Below are 23,596 nucleotides of genomic sequence, written 5' to 3'. Positions count from 1 at the left end.
GACTAAGATGTCAGAAATGCTAAGGAGACTAGTGGAACTTTTATGGACTATCTGTCATCTTACATTTTAGCATAAATTTTTGAGACAATTTATATATATAAAATATTGTGTAAAAAATATGAAGTAACAGATAATCATAAAGCATTTCACTTTCGAAAGAATTTCCTTAATATTTCGCTAATTCAATTTCTTCCGATGTAACAAGAAAAATGTTTACCAAATGCCTCGTGAAAAATGGCGGGTTATGCATACGAGACTCGTTGAACAGCGGGGAACCTTCGTGCCATCTATATCTTGAAACCATGCGGAAATGTTGAAAAAGTATTCTAAGTTAATGGTGAACAATCATTTTTCTTCTTTGTTTGTTGATCATGTTTTATCTTTCTCGTGCATGTTTTACACACACATATATATATATATATATATATAGGAAGTCTTTAAAGGAAGAGATTTTATTTTATTTTTTTATAAAAATAGAGATTAGTTTTAGGTTTCACATTACATCGAAATTTAACGATTCGAACCGTTTGTTTTTCAAGTTGTATCTCATAGATCATCCTTGTAAAATATTATCCAAATCGGAAATATTTAAGATATCTAATTGGTTCAAAGAAATGAACGAATACTTTGTTATATAAGAAACAATGAAATTTGATCTTGATAATTAAATAAGCAAATGGTTTTGGATTAAATTGAATTTTTGTAAAGATGATCCATGAATCGAGACTTACAAAATAGACGGTTTTGATCGTTGAAATTCGATATGAAGTGAGTCATACACCTACTCTCTATTAAAAAAAAAATAGGAATTCCTTCGCATAAAAGGTCTGCTCTATATATGTATATATACACACCTAACTAAAGTTTAAAGAGCTACAAAGGAATGGCTATATATGGCCCTCTCCGAGTCATTGGCCTTTGAGTATCTCGAGCTTTATATATTTTTTTCTATCAAAAGCTCAAGAAAGAAAGAAAAGGCATGGCAAAATAATGAAAGAAAAAGAGCTTAGTTGTCCTCAATTAGTGCGGAATTTATGCCTATCAACAGCTTAAAAGAAAAAGGGGAAATTTAATAAGAAAATCCATATTTTATAGTGTATATTTTATTAATGTGAGATTCATTCTGAATACGCTCACATGTGCCAATGTTTCAAGCTAAACATGTGATGTAGCTAGAGCACGTGTTTGAGCTTCACACCTAGGATAACTGGCTCTGATACCGTATATAAAGTTGAGATTTCACCATAAAGCGAATGGGGGTGTGTGTGTGGACAATTTAAATTTAGTGAAGTTCGAGGGAGCTTTTCCTTGATATGAGATTCATAGTCTCAACATAATTTAGTACGCTTTTTTTATCTAAAAAAAGTATTATATCTGATATAGTTATGGCGTTATGAAATTATAGACAATTATCAAATTGGTTACTGTATTACTTGTAAGTAAAATGTGAGTTTGCATATCAGCGGAGTTGGCATTACCTTTGGTTGGAAAGTGACTCTTCTAGTGTTATTTATGGTCTCAAATCGACTGATTTTGATCCTCCTTAACCTCTTCGTATGCAATTGTATATTTTTTTGAATCGCATTCGGAAGATGATCTTCTATGCTTCTCACATATACCGTAAAGGAAATATTGTTGCGGACAATTTTGCTAACATGGGCTTGTCTTCTCCAATTTTGGTATGGCACGATTCCCCTCCGTTGGCGGCTCTTGCTACTTTGCTTTCAGACTATGTTGGTTTTTCCTGGCTACTGTTTCTCAAATTAATTTGCATATCGGCAGATATGTTTGACTCACTTTTTTTTTCTTAACCTTGTGATGTTGCCTAATCTACTTTTAGGTTTGGCTTTAGATGGGTTAGGTTTCACATCTCCCCATCTTTTCCTTGTATCTTTATTGTTTTCGTTTTTTAAGAAGGGTAAGGTTTATGTCCTCTCTTCTTTTTCATGTATTTTTCATCAATTTTTCTTGAATTATGAGATATTAGGTTTATGCCCCCTGATTAGGTGTTACTTCTTTTCCTTATCAATAAATGGTTTACGTTAGAAAAATCATTTTTTTCTTATTTCTGTAAAACTAAGAGGTCGTTTGAGATTTCATTTCAGTTTTTTGTGTTTGGTTTTCACTTTTTTAAAACTAAAATATTGTTTGGTAACTACTTTCAATTTTCAGAAAAGTGAAATCCCATGGCTAAATTTTGAAAATTTAAGAGGTGGTTTACTAACCATTTTGTTTCTAGGGTTTTTCAATTTTTTTGAAAACTGAAATCTTATTTGGTAACTACTTTCAATTTTAAAAAAAAAATGAATATGAAAACTAAGAAGTTAAAACCCAAAGTCCAATTTTGAAAACTTAAGAAACTTTTTAGTTTTGAAAAACAAAAGAAGTTATAAAACAATATTTCAGTTGTTATAAAACAATATTTCAGTTTTCAATTTGCAAAAAAGTGAAAATTGGAGAACCAAAAATTGAAAATTGAAAACTGAAAATGAAATGGTTATTAAGCAGGCCCTAATTTTTTGTTTTTACATGCTTTTTAAAACAAAAAACTGAAATTTTGTTGAAAACCAAAGAATGAAACTCAAAGTCAAAATTTGAAACTCAAGAAAGTAGTTTTCAATGTGAAAATGAAAACTGAAAGTAGTTATCAAATAAGTTTTTCAGTTTTTAGTTTTTAAAGAAAATAAAAAATGAATTAGTTATCAAATGACCTTAAACAAAACGGCTTGAGTTTTCATTAGACCTGGCATTTGTGTTGTGTTTTTTGTATTTGTATCATTTTCATGTCATACTCGATATCTTAAAGGGTCGTGTCATGTAACATCAATAAAAATGAATGAGTAATATGACATGACCTGAATTTGGCCAGTTAATGTTTAGAGGTAATGTGACCTGACCGTTACCCGTTAAAGAAAATATGCCTAATAGCCCTCATGGTAAAAAAAATTAAGATTTAAACCTTTGTGGTGTAGTCCGTTAACAAATTTAGTCCAAAAGTAATTTTCCGTTAAATATCTGTTAATACAAGGGTAAAAATGCACTTAAAGACTCCCTCGTCGCTGAGCTCACTCTTCAGCCCCAAATGAATATACACACTGAGACGATGACACCCTTTTTATTCTGTTTTCAATTCCCACAAACCCCATATCCCAAATCTAACTAGTTCATCACCCAGCTAGGTTTTTTCACCTCAATTGGCTTGAACTCAGCTATTTTGTTGGATCGGTGCGTTATTTGAACTATTTAAGGGGAACCCATCTCAGGTTTTGCATTGTTCTTAAGAGATTAATTTTAGGGTTTAGTATTCTAAATGTGGTAAAGTTTAAAAAAGTTGTAACCTTTAAGCTGATTCCTGCTAGATTAGGGGTTTAATTGGTGGGGTCTACTTGAATTTTGTGGGATTTGGGATATAGTCGTAGGTTTGATTTATTGGATCAGGAAGGTACTGAGGCATGCTTTGCAAGTTTTAGTAGTGAGTTTGGTGAAATGGATTATGATGACAATGTCGGCAATGAATGTGGTTTTAACGGACAAAATGTAGTTTCCTAGTGGTGGTGGCAGTGTGGCCATTGGAGGCGGCGAGATCCCCAGCTTTCCCATCAATGGTTCCAGATGAGCGTGATGAACATCTGGTAAACCATATAGGATTACCTTGTCATAAAAGACATACGAGGAAGAAAAAGATGCACAAGTGTACATTTTTACTTTTACATTAATGAAAAAATTGTATTAACGGACATTTAACGGAAAAAATCACTTTTAGACTAAATTTATTAACAGATTACACCACAAGGGTTTAAATCATAATTTTATTTTTACCACGAGGGTTATTATCCGATTACCTTATCACCATGAATATCGTTTGTCCGATTAAGCCAAGAAAAATATATTTTAAACTAATAAATAATCAAATGAAAAACATAATAGCAAACTAGTATATATATATATATATATATATATATATCACATTGTCATATAATTTTTACTTCAAAACGTAAAAACACATTTGCCTCTCAAGTATCACATAAATATTAATTAATGTATAAGTGTGGAAAATATATATAAGCTTGTGATGACAAGTTATACAACTTTCGTGAAGGGCTCAACTTTGAAATTCGCCACATAATGTCATAAACTATAGATCAAATTTAACCGTTAATTATCATTTACATTTATGCTTCATTCTTCTCATTAATTTTTTATCTAGATGCCCTAAGTTTTTATTTAATATTCTTGCTATGGATGTAAACATTTCGATTAAATTATAAATAAAGTCTATATATTGCGTTCAGAGGTTTATCGTTAATGAAAATATTGCTCAAGGTTTATAGAGTCTCTAGAAACTATATAACATCGACTCATATTTTAGTTAATTGTAAATATCTGAACGTGATATCAATGATCAGAACTGTACGTTTTTTCTACATACACTAAAAGATCATGTTTTAAAAAAAATCTAAAAAATGAAATTCGGTAGAAGAATAAAGTGTAAACGATAATTGACGGTTAAATACAAATCTAGGGTTTATGCATTATGGTCTCGGATTTCAAAGTTGACCCCTTCACGAAAGCTGTAAAACTTGTTGTTATGAGTGACTGTATATTTTTTTTTTTACATTTTTAACACTTATACTATAATTATTATTAATTTTGCACACAAATAAAAATAACACAATTCATGAGGGTTTGGAGAGTTTTAAAAATCTAAACAATGTAACTATCGTTTATGCGTGGAGGATGCAATCACAAACATTTATATATTCTTTCACATTTTTATACACTGGTACATTAATTATTATGAACTTTTATTTATTTTGAACTCCCCTAAAATACTATTCACGAGGGTTCGTAGGGTTTTAAAAAGTTATAGGATGATGTACCATCTCAAAATGTAGAGGACGTGACCACATGACACACCCCGACCCGGGATGTCCACTATGACTCTGAATTGAGCTGTGCTGGTCGACACTTGAAAGGTGACGAAGCCATAAAGTGTGATAATGTATAAAATGTGAATAAATTAAAACCTAAAAGTCCCTAAGTACACAAGTGCGCGGTGAGCGGATCTGGACCCATTTCATGCGTGATACAGAGCATGGGTATAGTGCAGTAAGGTGAGACAATGATCATACTATCACCAGAAAACATCTGTACTGAAAAGTGCCACGAATCCTCGTTGATACGGAATTCTGTTGCTAGAACCTGAAGGGGTACAAAAATAGAAAATGTGAGTGAGTGAAACAAAACTTTTCAAACCAATTCCAACTACCAAAGATAGTAGCCCCTCACCGTAATACCTGTATAATTTCCCGGAAAATAACAGACGTGACTATAAATCAATACCATAATCAAAACAATAGTCTCATAGTTATACCGTGTCAAATATCTCAATAAGAATAAGTACTCAAGTGAAGTAAATCAATATGAAATGGCATATTAACCAGATCCACCTATAGTGGCATGTACGACTGAATTAATAGTTCATCAACATGCTAGCCGGAGTCACCTCACGTGACCTGTACGACTTATCCATATCTCATCAATGAAAGCTAGCTCATAAGTCGGAGTCACCTCTAGTGACCTGTATGACATATCCATATCTCATCACATATCTCATCATATATGCTAGCTCATCACATATTTCATTATATATGCTAGCTCATCACATATTTCATCATATATGTTAGCTCATCACATATCTCATCATATATGCTAGCTCATAAGTCGGAGTCATCTCTAGTGACCTGTACGACTTATCCATATCTCATCATATATGCTAGCTCATCACATATTTCATCATATATGCTAGCTCATCACATATCACATCATATATGCTAGCTCATCACATATCTCATCATATATGCTAGCTTATAAGTCGGAGTCACCTCTAGTGACTTGTACAACTTATCCATAGCTTAATAAGTATAGTTGCACACGATTCGGAACCACCTAAAGTGGTATGTACGACAGGACTGTGTGTAAATAAATACGCTCAAGTGCTACGATTATGTGAAAACTGTGCGAATAATCACGGGTCACCTACGAGTCGGAACCACCTATAATGGTCTGTACGACAGGACTGTGCACCTACCTTGGATCCAAAGTGAACGTAAGGTGCGGGAGGTGAACATCACATGAAGGACTGTGCCCTGGCCACGGGCGGGAGCACTAACACCGGGGTGCAGATTTATGAGCTCTAACTGTATCTATTGTCACATATACGATTCATGGGCAACCTGTATGACAGTGTTGGAGTTGCCTATTATTACAACATACACGACAAGGTCGGAGTTGCCTAAACATACATGTAGTCATACCATAACCCCATCATTTCAACTAATACTATAAACTCACCTGAACTTACCTGGGTGTCCTACGTTCACCTTTGCACTTCAAAGCGTTCACAGTAGTTATATGCAATAATCAATTTATAAATGTTTGTGGAGATGTCAATCTTATATATGTATATATATGATAGAAGAGAAAAGATCTGCTCACCTTAGGTTTGCTTTACGACTCCCTTGCATGAACATCAAGACATCACGAACTATCGTCGCTTGCGGCCAATTATCAAATCACGTCATAGAATTTTCTGCGAGTTAGGGCGGCCGACCGCCACCCACTGCGGCGCCTGGCTAGGGGGCCGCCAATGCTATTTTTAGGCTATGTTAAATGTCTTGAATTCTTTTGATATTTGAATGACGTACGTTGATCGTTGGAACCTAAATTCGCTACAATACGTTATTAGGTATTCAGGTGAATTAACGATCCAACCGTTGGATCGTCACCAAACTTTGTTAAATTGTAGTACGTAATATTTGAAGAATGTAGGAACTTACGGATTGGGAATCCGACATACAGATTTTGCCGAATTGGATTTGTAAGTTCATAAAATAAAACGTTAACCGCTAATCAGTTTTGGAAATTGGCAGAGATCCAACCGTTGGATCGTAATGAAACTAAAATATGTTATTCTAGAAGCATATTGTGTATCATGAGAAGTTACAGATTGGAAATCCGAGATGCGGATCTTCCATATCGATTTTTGCAGGGTTGTGGTCCTAGTCAATGGGTCTCAAATTATTCTTAAAGTTCCTTGAGGATATGTTTTATGTAAATTATCCATGGATGCTCCGACGCCCCTACCATCACTTGGGCTTTGTTCCTGAGGTTGATGGGAGCCTATTGTTAGTGACAATTGGCTGAGTTAGCTTCACGATTTGTGGATTGCTGCCGAACACCCACACGCACCACCGGTGCGTTTCTTCCGAATCTAAGGTCAAATTGTATAAATTTAGGGGTAGAAATGGTAGAGAGAAGGCTAGGGAGGTCTTTCTAGGTGATGGTTTGGCTTAATTCACCGAAATTTGGCCGGGAAACCGTCGGTTTCTATGGTTCCCGTCGGCCAGGTCACACGGGTCAAGGAAGACCAGTTTTGGGTTCCCTCCTTTTCTTCTTCTCTCATTTCCCTCCTGGTTCTTCTATCCCATTCGTCACTCTCCCTCTCTTCTCATTTTTGATTGGGCAGTGCCCATCTGCTTCCTCTCCCTCTCTTTCGCTGACATCAGATAACCATCTCCCTTCCTCTGTTCTTCCTCTATTTTCTCCCACAACCCTTTACAAAAAAATAATAATATAATAATAAGAAATGAATAAGATAATAAATAACAATCCTTACCAACGTACTTTTGGAATACGGTAAGGTAATAGTTCATACGCGTCATGAACTAACGATCAATGAAAATCAATACCCTCGCCTCTAGGGTATTCTTGTAAATTTCACATTTTAAGATTTATAAAATAATAAAATTTGGGACGGGTTGTCACACCACAAGCTTTGGCATATTTTTAAAAAAATTTCACATTTTTCACAATTGATTATTGTAATTTTTTAAAGTGTTTAGTATTTTTAAATTACTTTTATATTTATATTTTTAATTTGTTTTATAATATTTTAATCTCACTTTTAAGAGAATAAATCATTTATGAGCATGAGAGTAAAACAATTAGGTCTTAACTCTAAAATTGAAAGTCAGATTTATTTTTTTATTTTTTTATACTAATACAATGCTAGTTGATTTGAATTTTGAACAACAAGTTACGTAAAATTTATTCTCAATAATAATAATAATAACAGACTTTCATAATAAAAACAAAATTTAACTTACAGAATATTAGTACAATAATACTTATTTAATATACAATATGTACACTATGACTGTTGTATTTTATAGTAAGTTTTTTTAGTAGTTTAACTTTAAAATCACAAAATAAATTTTTTTTAACGGGTTGAAATAGGTTACTCACAGATTACCTGTGCACAAATCCCTTAAGGACATTATTAATGGATGATTCGATAATGATTTGATTAGTTATTGTCTTAACCTAAAATCTATTATTTTTGTATCATGTAAAAATATCTAGTTTTCATACGCTTTTGTAACGTGGCCACATTCACTTAATTTGTAAGGTCATCTCCAATAGAAAATCTAACCGTTCAAAAGCCAAAAAAAAATGGCAAAGAAAACAAAACTACGAAGTGGGGAGAACTCAGTCAGGATAAGGCTTAGTAGCGGATAGACGACGAAATGTTTCGGTAAAAGAGGAAAACGTTGGGTGTGAAAATGGGCCCCCTGCTTGTCTGTCAGTTGAGTATTATTCCCTTAAAGAAAGAATTTTCAATGTGATCGGTACACAAATAATTCATCACATGTTATTTGTGTTAAAAAATTAATAATTTAAAAAATAAAATTCTCCACCACTTATATAAAAACACGTAATGTACTCTTTCGATCACAATGAAATTTTTTTCTCCTTTAAGAAGGCGCCGGTATGGCCATTTATTCATAATAATTCATGCAAAAATATTATGCTAATTAAATAAAATAAAATTGTTTAAAACTTGATAGCCAACCCAGCTAATCACATTACTTGATTGTTAAGCTATTTGAATTATTCCTGGCGTCGTGTTAAAGATGGTAAGGTAAGATCAAGATATGTTAGGACCATGGTCTCCACCTACGTAACAAATTAAATAACGTAACATTATGCATACCTAATGTTAGAAAATATTATTTATTCAGCATAGTGATTTTTTTAAAATATATATTATCAATGAGAGCATGTTCGACTTTGAAATTTTTTTTTTCAACAAACAATATTATCTACACTAAAGAGTGTGGAGTGGACTAAGACTTACAATGAACTTACCACCATATGTGGTTCAACTTTGTATTTGGCGAGAATCGAATCTAAGACCTCTCAATTACAAATGAAGAGAAAATATCACTAGATTGTACTGGTAAAACCTCTTTTAAAATTGGCAAAAAAAAAAAATATTATCAGAAAAGTAATTAGGTTCTGTGTTTACTGCAAATGGATTGGATTTTATATATGTGTTGACCCTAAAAACTACCAAGCCTATGTGGTGCGCAGGCCGAGTAACTAACGAGCTAACTACGTCATTCGGTTGTGTGCAAGGCGTGCCAACTCCTTGGTCAAGCTCGGCCGAGGAGTAAAATATGTTGACGTTGCGTTGGGTGCACTGCTGACTTCTCAATCTTGAGATTGCGGCCGAGGAAGGAACACTCTTGGCCTTCGGGTTCTAAAGCCTAAAGACAAGGCTGCTAGTTTTGCGAAGTTCAATATCAAATTCGACTTTCAATGTGCCGAATGTAGTAACATGTAACATCTCACTTCGCCGAGAAGGCTAATGAGATGACATTTGCCAATAAGGATTCGAAAATCTTTTTCAACCAAGACTTGGATAGATAACCAGTCGGTCTCGACGCAGTGCTGTTTATCCAAACTGAAGGTGCTTCGCGATCGACTAATTCTACAGCAACAGTGTTGTTTATCCAAACTGAAGATGTGTTGGCGGAAAAAGAAAATAAAAATATCAAGGTTGTTGAGAGGTTTCGCGTAGAGCGAGAGTTTGCGTAAGACAGTTTGTGTGTTGAGTTAGAGGTGGCCTCTTTGCTGTTCGCGGTACTGTATTTATAGAAGCAAATGTTGCATGGCGCAACTCCCACCAATGTAGAATTCGACTTCAATTCAAACTTATCAACTAGAGCTTCAGTCAAAGACTTTTCAAGATAAGCAGGAGCCTATCTTTTAGATGCCATCATCATCTGACTCTACTTCACCATTATTCGAAAAAACCATTTCTTCCATCCTTATCTTTAGAAACCGTGCCCTCAGATTGTTTCCTGGTCCAATTAGAACTTTATGTCCACACATTGATCCAAGTGCAGCCATGCACGCATAATAAGATAGAATATAATCCCCAAAAAGCACATTCATGTGGCCAAAACCAACATAACATCAAAAGGCATATACATGCATACATATTTATCTGCTGCCATGCCTTATACATACCCTCATATCCCAAATGGTTAAATCAATGGGGATTTAGACAAATATTAGGTTTAAATAATTTAATATATTACGAATAAATAATATCATGATTAAAATTACAACATGATTTCTCAATAATAATTGAAAATCATTTCAACTATTTTGTCATTCAACGGTCTAAAATTCTGTTCATTCAACGACTTCGATTACTCGGATCGATAACGTAATTTTGGGTCCAAACAATATGGATCTAAGAACATAAGTTACACAATATGTTATTTCACATATTATTTGTTGCTATCTATACAATATACTAATAAAAAAATAAGTTTATGTGATATAATTCAAATATTTATTCCGAATACATCGCGAATTTATTAGAGAGAAGAACACACTAGACCAAAGCTACCACACTTCACTTCACTAATTAATTTGTATAAATAACCCCATCCTCCGTACCCACCAAAGCTACCACACTTCACTTCACTAATTAATTTATGTATAAATAACCCCATCCTCCGGACCCAACTCGATCACTCCCATCTTTTCCTCCATATTCTAAATTTTGTACCCAATTTTTTCTCTTTCCCAATTCCAATTGACTAGTTTTAGAATGGCCAAAATCAAAGAGTTTTTGACCAAAATGTCCGAATCGGGCAAACAAATATCCACAAACAAGAAACACAAGAAGCTTTTCATATCCCTTTTCGCAACCATCCTACTAGTCGGCGCCGTCGTCGGCATTGTCACCGGAGTCAAGTCCTCCAAAAACAACTCCGACGACGAAACCAACGAGGCCTCCCACGCCATAGTCAAATCCTCATGCAGCTCCACCCTCTACCCTGAACTGTGCTTTTCCACTCTTGCACTTCACCCCGAAGCCGCCAAAAAGGTTTCGAGCCAGAAGGACGTGATAGAATTGTCATTGAACATCACGACCAAGGCGGTTCAGCACAACTTCTTCACTGTCGAGAAGCTGCTGAAGTCCAGGAAGAATAAGCTCACTAAGCGTGAGAAGGGCGCTCTTCACGACTGTTTGGAGACCATTGATGAAACTCTCGACGAGCTTCACGATGCTGTGGAGGACCTCCATGAGTACCCTAATAAGAAGACTTTGACTCAGCATGCGGATGACCTAAAAACTTTGATCAGCTCCGCCATTACCAACCAAGAAACTTGCCTTGATGGGTTCTCGCACGATGATGCTGATAAAAAAGTTAGGAAAGTTTTTTTGGCCGGTCAGGTAAATTTCTCATAATCTCGATACTTTGTTGACGAAAAATGGTCGTCCAAAAATCATTTCGCTATCTTTATGTTTATGTACTTTTCGACTTCTTGATATTTTGTTGATTTTTGTGTACTGTAAGTATTTTTGAACTGTCAATATGCATTTACTTTTATTTTTCACATAATTAATTTCACTTGACATCAATATTTTGTTACTACATTTTTGTGCTAATGTTTCTGTGTTTTTAGACGGCCGATATTTTTGCTAACACCGCTACTTAATAAATTTGGTGTGTCACTCAGGTGCACGTAGAAAAATTGTGCAGTAATGCGCTGGCCATGATCAAGAACATGACCGATACCGACATTGCAAACGAGATGAAAACGAATGTGAACCGAAAGCTGAAGGAGGATGTGGTGGACGAGCATGGGTGGCCGGAGTGGCTGTCGGTGGCAGACAGGCGACTGCTGCAGTCGTCATCTGTCACACCAAATGTGGTGGTGGCAGCAGACGGGAGTGGGAACTACAAGACGGTGTCGGCTGCGGTGGCTGCCGCCCCGGAGAAGAGCAGTAAAAGATATGTGATTAGAATAAAGGCGGGGGTTTATAGAGAAAATGTGGACGTGCCGAAGAAAAAGACCAACATTATGTTTATGGGAGATGGGAGAAAAAACACTATCATCACTGCTAGTAAAAATGTGGTCGATGGCAGCACAACTTTCAACTCGGCCACAGTTGGTAAGCCCAATTCTTTATTCTTTTTAAATTTCCATGTCCCTAGCTTTTATGAAACAAAATAATAATTCAATCTTGTTCATCATTCTCTGCTATTTTTATTTTTATTATATGGTTTTGATTTGTTCAATATATATTTGGATAATTGTTATTTATGGTATCCTTCTGGCGGTTGTGTTGTCTGTAACAATGTGGGTTACATGCAGTGATGTATGTATGTACCTTGAGGATTTTTTTTCGGATTCTCTTTTTGGGATCTTAAGAATCCTCACATTCTAACTGTTTATTGTACATCGGGTGATCAACTTTCGTTAAGTACTATTTGTGTTTAATTTTAAATAATAAAATTTAAATAATTTTTTACCGCACGATGTACGATAAATGTCTCAAATATGAGGATTCTTATGATTCCCACAATTTGGATCCGGATATCCGGATCCGTACCCCTAGTGTAATGAGTTTAGTGACTAGTTAGAGTATCTCTAAAGGAGATGTCAAATATAATATGTCAAACTTTTATTTGATGAGTGATGTGATAAATTGAATATAAACGCTAAATTCTTTTATTTTCCAATGGTGGTAAATATTTATTTTATTATTTTATTGGGCCTAGAGTTACATTAACTATTAAAAATAATCAAAATTAATTGTAGTTTTTATTCTATTGGTTATTAATGGGACCCATGTATTAAAAAAATCAATTAAATATATTTGACTCCTTCTTTGTTTGCCTTCAAAAGAAGACAGCTAGAAAGTAATAAGTCAAATGATTCACATGTTACATCATATATGACATATCCATTGAAAAACACATAAATATCTTTTAATTTTATTTAGCGTATCTGACATCTCCTTTGGAGATGGTTTGAGTGAGCCAAGTGGGTGACAGAGTTTGGGATACGCCTTCATAAATTATGTCATATGGGGCCTCTTTTAAAAAATTGCACTTTCTACATCTTATTATAAGTCTAGCGATTAAACGATACGCCACTTTAAAGAGGGCATACTATTCTAATTAATTTAATTATATATAATTTACAAATGCGTATAAGTTTAGTAATCGCTCGACTTTTATTACATATGCTAAGTTATAATTTAAATAGGTAATATGTTTCTCATAGTAATGAACTAATGTCATGGAGATTTAAATTTGACATTTGCACTTACATAAAGTTAGTTGAGCTGTCTTGATGATTGGTAAATATGTCTTCATGTACAGTTAGCAATGAATGGTGAAAATTACATGTCACTAAATAAAGTAACGCATGTATAATATGTTATTAACTTTGTCTTGATAATATTATGAAAAAAGTTTCAACCGTTATGATATGTTTACTTAAAATGAACGAGGATATAAAGGATGAGGATATGAAATATTGAGTATGGAATAAACAACCCTCTTCCTTGATAATACACATCATTTTAGGGCTTAGAGTTTGGATATGAAATACGCACATATATTTATTTTTTTCACTAGTTACAAATCTATTCCTTATAATTTATAAATAAACATGCCACTTTGTTAGATTAAATTGTACCATTTTTCCTCCATTATTAAATCATCTTGAGAAATGCTAAAGGAGACTTTTAAAAGGAGACTATTAGCCATCATCTCATATTCCCTGGTCCACCAAGAAACAAGCACATGGTCTTCTTTCTAAAGAAGTCACATTTTTTTGTTAAATATTTATGACTATATTATTGCTGATCCATACTCTCTCTATTGTTTTTGCATTTGTTTTTGGCATTATCGTCTGAAAAAGCTGGTTAATTTGCAGAGATATATTAGAAAAAAGAACCCACATGCATAACTTAAAAACCAAAAGGAATTTTGAAAAATTAAATAAAATAGAAAGGTCACCAAAGTTACCGTTTCTTGAATTATATAGTAAAATACTATAACATGTTCAAATTTCAAGAGAATAAATTGTCGATGTGCGGAACGATTCAGTTAAAAAATAAGATATGTTTACGATATAAAAATTAATCACGCATGTTGATATTCTCTTATTGACCAAATTCTTTTGGCGCTCAACACTACTACTTAATTAACACAAACAATCTGACATCGAGTTTTTCTCAATTTGAATATATGTCATTGTTGAAATGTAACGAGTGTTTGTGTTCCCGTGTCTATGTCTATGTTTGATTGAATGAAGGCGTGGTTTGACACTTTACAGCTATTCCCCCCGTTCCTTACTCTTTAATTTGTGTTCTTATTTAGCATATCCTAAAGTATCCTTCCTCGATGCTTCCTTCTTCTTTGGGTTTTTTATTTTATTGGACATTCATGCATTTTGGTTTTTGTTACTTTTCTCGTGGTTGTGCCTTCAATCATGGTGAAATTTGAGGCCCAAATCAAGGGTGCCAAGCCACCGACACTTTTTTTTTTTTTTTTTAAATCTTTGATGATCGCAAGGTGCCGCTGTTTCGTCTGTACATCTACACAAGCCATTGTGTGTCACCACTTCTTGTCCCAACCAAGTCAGCCTTGAACCTTCCCTTCACTTTTGTTTACTTAAAATAGTAGCTCCCTTTTTTGGAAAAGATGCCAATATTTTTCAAAGTCACCATTTTAATTGGATACAATATAATAATATTATTAGTGTGACACCAACTTCTTAAACATAATACGTAAAATTTCATATCCCGATTTTATTATCTCTCTTTATCTTTCATGATCACTTGATGATGAAGATGACAGAGAGAATAAAACTTTTGCAAGTGGGTTTTCGTCACATGAATATTCAGAGTCTTCTCACATGGCACTTGTTCTTAGTAGTACAACCATTTAAAATTGAATTGACAGTTGTTTTACCATCCTGCCCCATTTAAAACATTATCTATCATTTCCTCCTTAATTTGTCTCTATTCTTTTTTTATTTGTTTTGAATTTTCTTGCTGAGAGCTGTTAGATTCTTTGATACCTTCAATGCAAAGTTGCAAACACATGCGCGCTCCTGTACTTTGGATGATGTTTGGATCCTGGGTCCTGGCAGTACTCCTGGCCGTTGGCTTGTTCGTAGCAGAATCATTATGTTCTATTCATGCATGATTGTTCTCCCCCTTTTTCAGAACAATCATCAGCCATTTAAATCGAAATCAGAGCAGATATTTTGTTTGGTATTGCCTTGGATTGCACTTGCCCATGTTGATAGATTATGTTCACAGATGAAACAAACCATTAATTACGTACGCTGGTTGAGATTAAGAATAATCTACTTAAGCATTGTCGATCTTGCACCTGCGTACGTTCTCATGCATGCATATGCGAACTAACGTAACATGTCAAATATCTGATGAAAACGTAAATATTTATGGTTGCAGCTGCGGTTGGTGAGAAGTTTCTAGCCCGAGACATAACGTTCCAAAACACAGCAGGTCCATCAAAGCACCAAGCTGTTGCTCTAAGAGTAGGGTCCGATCTCTCAGCATTCTACCGGTGCGACATTCTTGCGTACCAAGACTCGCTCTATGTGCACTCAAACCGCCAGTTTTTCGAAGGCTGCTTGGTAGCCGGAACAGTTGACTTCATCTTCGGCAATGCTGCTGTCGTGTTACAAAACTGTGACATCCATGCAAGAAAACCTAATTCCGGCCAGAAGAACATGCTCACCGCACAAGGCAGAACTGACCCGAATCAAAACACCGGCATTGTGATCCAAAAATCGAGAATCGGCGCCACATCCGACTTGCAAGCCTCAAAGGGCAGCTTTAAAACGTTCTTGGGGAGGCCATGGAAGGAGTATTCAAGGACTGTGATCATGCAGTCAAGTATAACGGATATCATTGACCCTGTTGGGTGGCATGAGTGGTCTGGCACTTTTGCCCTCAACACTTTGTTTTATGGAGAGTATGCTAACACTGGGGCAGGCGCTGGGACTTCAAAAAGGGTGACGTGGAAGGGGTTTAAGGTAATTACAAGTACGACTGAGGCTCAGGCGTATACGCCCGGCAGATTCATTGCTGGTGGTAGTTGGTTGAGTTCTACTGGTTTTCCATTTGCTCTTGGGCTGTAAAATGTAAATTTTAAGCATGTTTTGTTGTACTGTATTCTTGTGAGTCTATAAGTTCGCTCGTGTTGGGTGAATGTGATGTCCGACCTTGATTGTAGTAGTATTACTAACTACCATATGTTGGTAATCAATAAGAGCATCTATTGTTTTTTGCCAAGAAATTAAAGTAATGTGGTACAAAGGTGAAATTTCTTGGTATGGATTTATTGAATCACATAGTTGTGGCAACGTGCCAAAACTATCCTAAAATCAAAACTGGTCCATAGATTATCTTATCCTAATACATAAATCCAAATTCAACTGGTTAATTTTGTATGTCATGTCATGTTTCACCCGTCAAGCCATTAACTTCAGAAACGTACGAACAAACTAATAATGATTATAAGTAAATGACAAGTTTTCACAAATTCAAACATCTCTTACAACCTTCAATAATAAAGACTACGAGTTGATAAATAAAACTAGCTGCTTTAACAGATAAGAAAATAGTCATCGACTTCTGCCCTTGTCCGTAGAATCATTGACAATCCCTCTTGATTTTTTCTCTCTATTTGTTCATCGTTCTCTTATCTTCTAACCAATTTAATCTCTTCTTTGTAGTCAATCTTTCACTCTGTCGAGAAGAACTTTCATGGTTGTGGTGCTCTGTTGCTATGCCGAGTAGAGCCTTTTGTAGCGATTAGCTTAATGCTTAACCTCATATCTTAGAGCGGCAATTGTTGTTTAGAATTGAGATAGTAGTTTTGTAGCTCTTGTACTTTGTGCGCTTGGCCTGTGAAGTGAGTTTGACGGACGTTTGTTTTAGGCTACTCATTGCAAGATTAGAGGGTTTCCCCTATACAGCCGGTCATGGGGTGTGGCGAGTCATGTGGCTCACCACTTTGCCTATAGATACAAGGTACATTCCCTTGTATGCATAAGAGAGATTACATGGTAAATGGTGAAAACCATTTTAAAAGGAGCCTTTTAAAAATTTGAAACGTTATTGAAATCTCGATAACAAGACGGAAACTGACATGCAATAACGCTATACAACCAGCGGAAACATGAGACCCAATTGAACATTTTAAAACTGTTTGGGCGAAGATTTCTCCGGAGAGGGCTCCTTGGCTCTCAGCACAACTCCCCAAGGGATTGGCACTTTGGATGTGTAGTCAGGCTCTTGCCTGTTGATGTGCTGCAAGAAGATGACAAAGTTAGTTTTGAAATGTGTCTTTGTTGGGCCGTAGGTGTAGGCCTTGAGGCTCACAATCAAAACTAAGTAAGTGCTAGGCGTGCCACTGCTATCTTAGTATAGCAGATGTAGAACAAGATTGTGTTTAGTCGATTAGTTGCGCCCCAAGTTACTCGGACTTCTTGTTATCAAATGATAATCATGGATGGGTTAAGTCCATATTAAGTTCTTTTTCTTGCCTTGTGACCAAAGACTTTTAGTTCATAATCTTGTATATTTGAATGAGGGGAGTCCAGATCCCTTAAGTCATTTGTTTGGTTCTTGATCGGTTTTAAATGAAAGCATATCCATTAAATTGACCAGATCCAGATACAAATAAGACTTTTGAAGTAGGAAAACAGACGGATATGACTTGAATACATACTGGAGAATGCATTAAGTAATAGATCTACAAATTCAGAAAGCAAACAAAGAGCTTCGGGCAAGATTTCACCTTGTCTGGCAAGGTTGAACCTCTTGTAGTCACTTCTCTTTGAGTTTACAGAGTTTCTATGCTAGAAAGGGATGGATGGTAAACCGATTTATACAAGGGAATCGATATTACGCCAATATGGGTGATAGCAAAGCTTCTAAACAAGACAAAAGATAGCTTTTGTGAGGGAGATATCCTGAAAATGACTGAGATCTGGGCTGATTACAGCTTTTAGATGCAAATCTGGCTTGATAGCAGAATTTGTATGTTTGTTTGTTTGATTGGTTGAGTGTCCTTGTCTCTGGGGCCTCTTCCTCCTTTTATAGGCGAATTAGCCCGACTGCAGTGACTTTGCTCTTACCTGAAAGTATTTGGAGGGTAGTGAGTCATCAGCTTTTTACTTGTATTGCCACTGAAAAGTATTTTTTGCTGATTGTGAGTTAGTCCCCATCACTTGACATTTAAATTACAGGCACATGGCCTATGCATTAATGGGAAGGCACCAATTTGTCTCTGGGCTTGATGCTTGGGCTTCGGGCAAGTCTCCCTTTAGTTGGTATCTCTGGGCTTCCACACACTTGCAGTAGGCCTGGCAATTCCTGACATGACCCGATAACCCGACACGACACGACACGACACGAAATTTACAGGTCTTCGGGTCGACATGATAACAAATCGGGTCGTTATCGGGTAACCTGATAAGCACCTGTTAAGATAACGGGTTGGTTCGGGTATACACGTGGGTAACACGATACAGGATAAGCAGAATATTAATTTAATAATTTTATAACCCTAAAACATACTATAATTATATATATATATATATATTTATTAAATTTGCTATAATAATTATAATAATTATATATACTATAATAATTATACCCCCAAAATATTAACTATAATAACTATAATAATTTTAAATTTAATTTTATACCCCTAAAAACTATAATAATTAAATGTACATAATAAATAGATTTAAATCTACTTAATAAATAAATAAATAAATAAATATATATATATATATATATATATATATATATATATGTATACCATTGAACTTGATAGGATACAAATTATACGAAACTAATTTCAACGATCCAACCGTAAAACTTGTTTGTATATGCTTCGAGATTGCATCAATAAAAAATCGCAAAAAACAAATATTCAGAGATCAAGTAACCGAACAAAACTTTTCAACGATTATAAAACGAAAAATCACGATTTAACAGTTATTTCAACTCCGATTTTTATGATTTTTTACAGCTACACTCCTTGACCCTATATGAATAAAATGAATGAATTCGATCTTCAATTTAAAATATTTACACTAGTGAATATCTTATGTTATACTTAATGAAAGTATGAATAAACTCTTAAGTGTTAGTGAATCTACTGTTTTGATGGGATACGTATTCTACGAAACTAGTTTCAACGATCCAACCATCAAACATGTTTGTATATACTTCAAGATCGCATAAGCCAAAAATTGCAAAAAACAAACATTCAGATATTAAGTAATCAAACAAAACTTTTCAACAGTTATAAAACGAAAAATCACGATTTAACGGTTATTTTAACTCCGATTTTGATGATTTTTTACAGCTACACTCCTTGACCCTATATGAATACAATGAATGAATTCGATCTTCAATTTAAAATATTTACACTAGTGGATACCACAAAATCTTATGTTATACTTAATGAAAGTATGAATAAACTCTTAAATCTTAGTGAATCTATTGTTTTGATGGGATACACATTCTACAAAACTAGTTTCAACGATCCAACCGTCAAACATGTTTTTATATACTTCGAGATTGCATACGCAAAAAATTGCAAAAAACAAACATTCAGAGATCAAGTAACGGGACAAAACCTTTCGACGGTTACAAAAAGAAAAATAACGATTTAACGGTTATTTTAACTCCGATTTTGATGATTCTTTACAGCTACACTCCATGACCCTATATAAATACAATGAATGAATTCGATCTTCAATTTAAAATATTTACACTAGTGGATACCACAAAATCTTATGATATACTTAATGAAAGTATAAATAAACTCTTAAGTGTTAGTGAATCTATAGTTTTCATGGGATACGCATTCTCTGAAACTAGTTTCAACGATCCAACCGTCAAACATGTTTGTATATACTTCGAGATCGCATACGCCAAAAATTGCAAAAAACAAACATTCAGAGATCAAGTAACGGGACAAAACTTTTCGACGGTTATAAAAAGAAAACTCAAGATTTAACGGTTATTTTAACTCTGATTTTGATTATTTTTTTACAGCTACACTCCTTGACCCTATATGAATACGATGAATGAATTTGATCTTCAATTTAAAATATTTACACTAGTGGATACCACAAAATCTTGTTACACTTAATGAAAGTATGAATAAACTCCCAAGTGTTGGTGAATCTATTGTTTTGATGGGATACGCATTCTACAAAACTAGTTTCAACGATCCAACCGCTAAACATGTTTGTATATAATTCGAGATCGCATAAGCCAAAAATGGAAAAAAACAAAAATATAGAGATCAAGTAACGGGACAAAACCTTTTGACGGTTATAAAAAGAAAAATTACGATTTAACGGTTATTTTAACTCCAATTTTGATGATTCTTTACAGCTACACTCCTTGACCCTATATGAGTACAATGAATGAATTCGATCTTCAATTTAAAATATTTACACTAGTGGATACCACAAAATCTTATGATATACAAAATGAAAGTATAAATAAACTCTTAAGTGTTAGTGAATCTATTGTTTTGATGGGATACGCATTCTCTGAAACTAGTTTCAACGATCCAACTGTCAAACATGTTTGTATATACTTCGAGATCGCATAAGCCAAAAATTGCAAAAAACAAACATTCAGAGATCAAGTAACGGGACAAAACTTTTCGACTGTTGTAAAATGAAAAATCACAATTTAACGGTTATTTTAACTCCGATTTTGATGATTCTTTATAGCTACACTCATTGACCCTATATGAATACAATGAATGAATTCTATCTTCAATTTAAAATATTTACACTAGTGGATACCACAAAATCTTATGATATACTTAATGAAAATATAAATAAACTCTTAAGTGTTAGTGAATCTATAGTTTTGATGGGATACGCATTCTCTGAAACTAGTTTCAACGATCCAACCGTTAAACATGTTTGCATATACTTCGAGATCGCATACGCCAAAAATTGAAAAAAACAAACATTCAGAGATCAAGTAACGGGACAAAACTTTTCGACGGTTATAAAAAGAAAAATCAAGATTTAACGGTTATTTTAACTCCAATTTTGATGATTTTTTTACAGCTACACTCCTTGACCCTATATGAATACGATGAATGAATTTGATCTTCAATTTAAAATATTTACACTAGTGCATACCACAAAATCTTGTTATACTTAATGATAGTATGAATAAACTCCCAAGCGTTAGTGAATCTATTGTTTTGATGGGATGCGCATTCTACAAAACTAGTTTCAACGTTCCAACCGCTAAACATGTATGTATATAATTCAAGATCGCATAAGCCAAAAACGGAAAAAAACAAACATATAGAGATCAAGTAACGGGACAAAACCTTTTGACGGTTATAAAAAGAAAAATTACGATTTAACGGTTATTTTAACTCCAATTTTGATGATTCTTTACAGCTACACTCCTTGACCCTATATGAGTACAATGAATGAATTCGATCTTCAATTTAAAATATTTACACTAGTGGATACCACAAAATCTTATGATATACAAAATGAAAGTATAAATAAACTCTTAAGTGTTAGTGAATCTATTGTTTTGATGTGATATGCATTCTATAAAACTAGTTTCAACGACCCAACCATCAATCATGTTTGTATATACTTCGAGATTGCATACACCAAAAATTGCAAAAACCAAAGATTCAGAGATCAAGTAACGAGACAAAACCTTTCGACAGTCATCAAAAGAAAAATCACGATTTAACGGTTATTTTAACTCCGATTTTGATTATTTTTTACAGCTACACTCTTTGACCCTATATGAATACGATGAATGGATTTGATCTTCAATTTAAAATATTTACACTAGTAGATACCACAAAATCTTGTTATACTTAATGAAAGTATGAATAAACTCCCAAGTGTTAGTGAATCTATTGTTTTGATGGGATACGCATTCTATGAAACTAGTTTCAACGATCCAACCATCAAACATGTTTGTATATACTTCGAGATCACATACGCCAAAAATTACAAAAAACAAACATTCAGAGATCAAGTAACGGGACAAAACTTTTCAACGGTTATAAAAAGAAAAATCAAGATTTAACGGTTATTTTAACTCCGATTTTGATGGTTTTTTACAGCTACACTCTTTGACCCTATATGAATACGATGAATGAATTTGATCTTCAATTTAAAATATTTACACTAGTGGATACCACAAAATCATGTTATACTTAATAAAAGTATGAATAAACTCCCAAGTGTTAGTGAATCTATTGTTTTGATGGGATACGCATTATAAAAAACTAGTTTTAACGATCCAACCGCTAAACATGTTTGTATATAATTCGAGATCGCATAAGCCAAAAATTGAAACATATAGAGATCAAGTAACGGGACAAAACCTTTCGACGGTTATAAAAAGAAAAATCACGATTTAACGGTTATTTTAACTCCGATTTTGATGACTCTTTACAATTACACTCCTTGACCCTATATGAATAAAATGAATGAATTCGATCTTCAATTTAAAATATTTACACTAGTGGATATCTTATGTTATACTCAATGAAAGTATGAATAAACTCTTAAGTGTTAGTGAATCGATTGTTTTGATGGGATACGTATTCTACGAAACTAGTTTCAACGATCCAACTGTCAAACATGTTTGTATATACTTCAAGATCGCATAAGCCAAAAATTGCAAAAAACAAACATTCAGATATTAAGTAACCAAACAAAACTTTTCGACAGTTATAAAACGAAAAATCACGATTTAACGATTACTGTAACTCCGATTTTGATGATTCTTTACAGCTACACTCCTTGACCCTATATGAATACAATGAATGAATTTGATCTTCGATTTAAAATATTTATACTAGTGGATACCATAAAATCTTATGTTATACTTAATGAAAGTATGAATAAACTCTTTAAGTGTTAGTGAATATATTGTTTTGATGTGATATGCATTCTACAAAACTAGTTTCAACGATCCAACCGTTAAACATGTTTGTATATACTTCGAGATGTCAAACGCCAAAAATTGCAAAATACCAACATTCAGTGATCAAGTAACGGGACAAAACCTTTTGACGGTCATAAAAAGAAAAATCACGATTTAACGGTTATTTTAACTTTGATTTTGATGATTCTTTACAGCTACACTGCTTGACCCTATGTGAATACAATGAATGAATTTGATCTTCGATTTAAAATATTTATACTAGTGGATACCACATAATCTTATGTTATACTTAATGAAAGTATGAATAAATCTTTAAATGTTAGTGAATATAATGTTTTAATGGGATACGCATTCTACGAAACTAGTTTCAACGATCCAACTGTGAAACATGTTTGTATATACTTCGAGATT

At 34.1% G+C, this 23,596-nt stretch overlaps 1 protein-coding gene across 1 annotated transcript; it reads left to right on the top strand.

Moving 5' to 3' along the window:
* The first annotated feature begins 10,830 nt into the window (after window positions 1-10,830).
* Window positions 10,831-16,501, top strand: LOC126612044 (pectinesterase-like). The gene is made up of 3 exons (XM_050280341.1): window positions 10,831-11,599; window positions 11,887-12,322; window positions 15,647-16,501. Exons 1-3 carry the CDS (start codon window positions 10,970-10,972, stop codon window positions 16,336-16,338), a joined length of 1,758 nt encoding a protein of 585 aa, XP_050136298.1. The 5' UTR covers window positions 10,831-10,969; the 3' UTR covers window positions 16,339-16,501.
* The last annotated feature ends 7,095 nt before the right edge of the window (window positions 16,502-23,596 follow it).

Source organism: Malus sylvestris, chromosome 17 (assembly GCF_916048215.2).
Source record: "Malus sylvestris chromosome 17, drMalSylv7.2, whole genome shotgun sequence".
NCBI lineage: Eukaryota > Viridiplantae > Streptophyta > Magnoliopsida > Rosales > Rosaceae > Malus > Malus sylvestris.
This window is presented reverse-complemented; position numbering and strand designations above follow the sequence as displayed.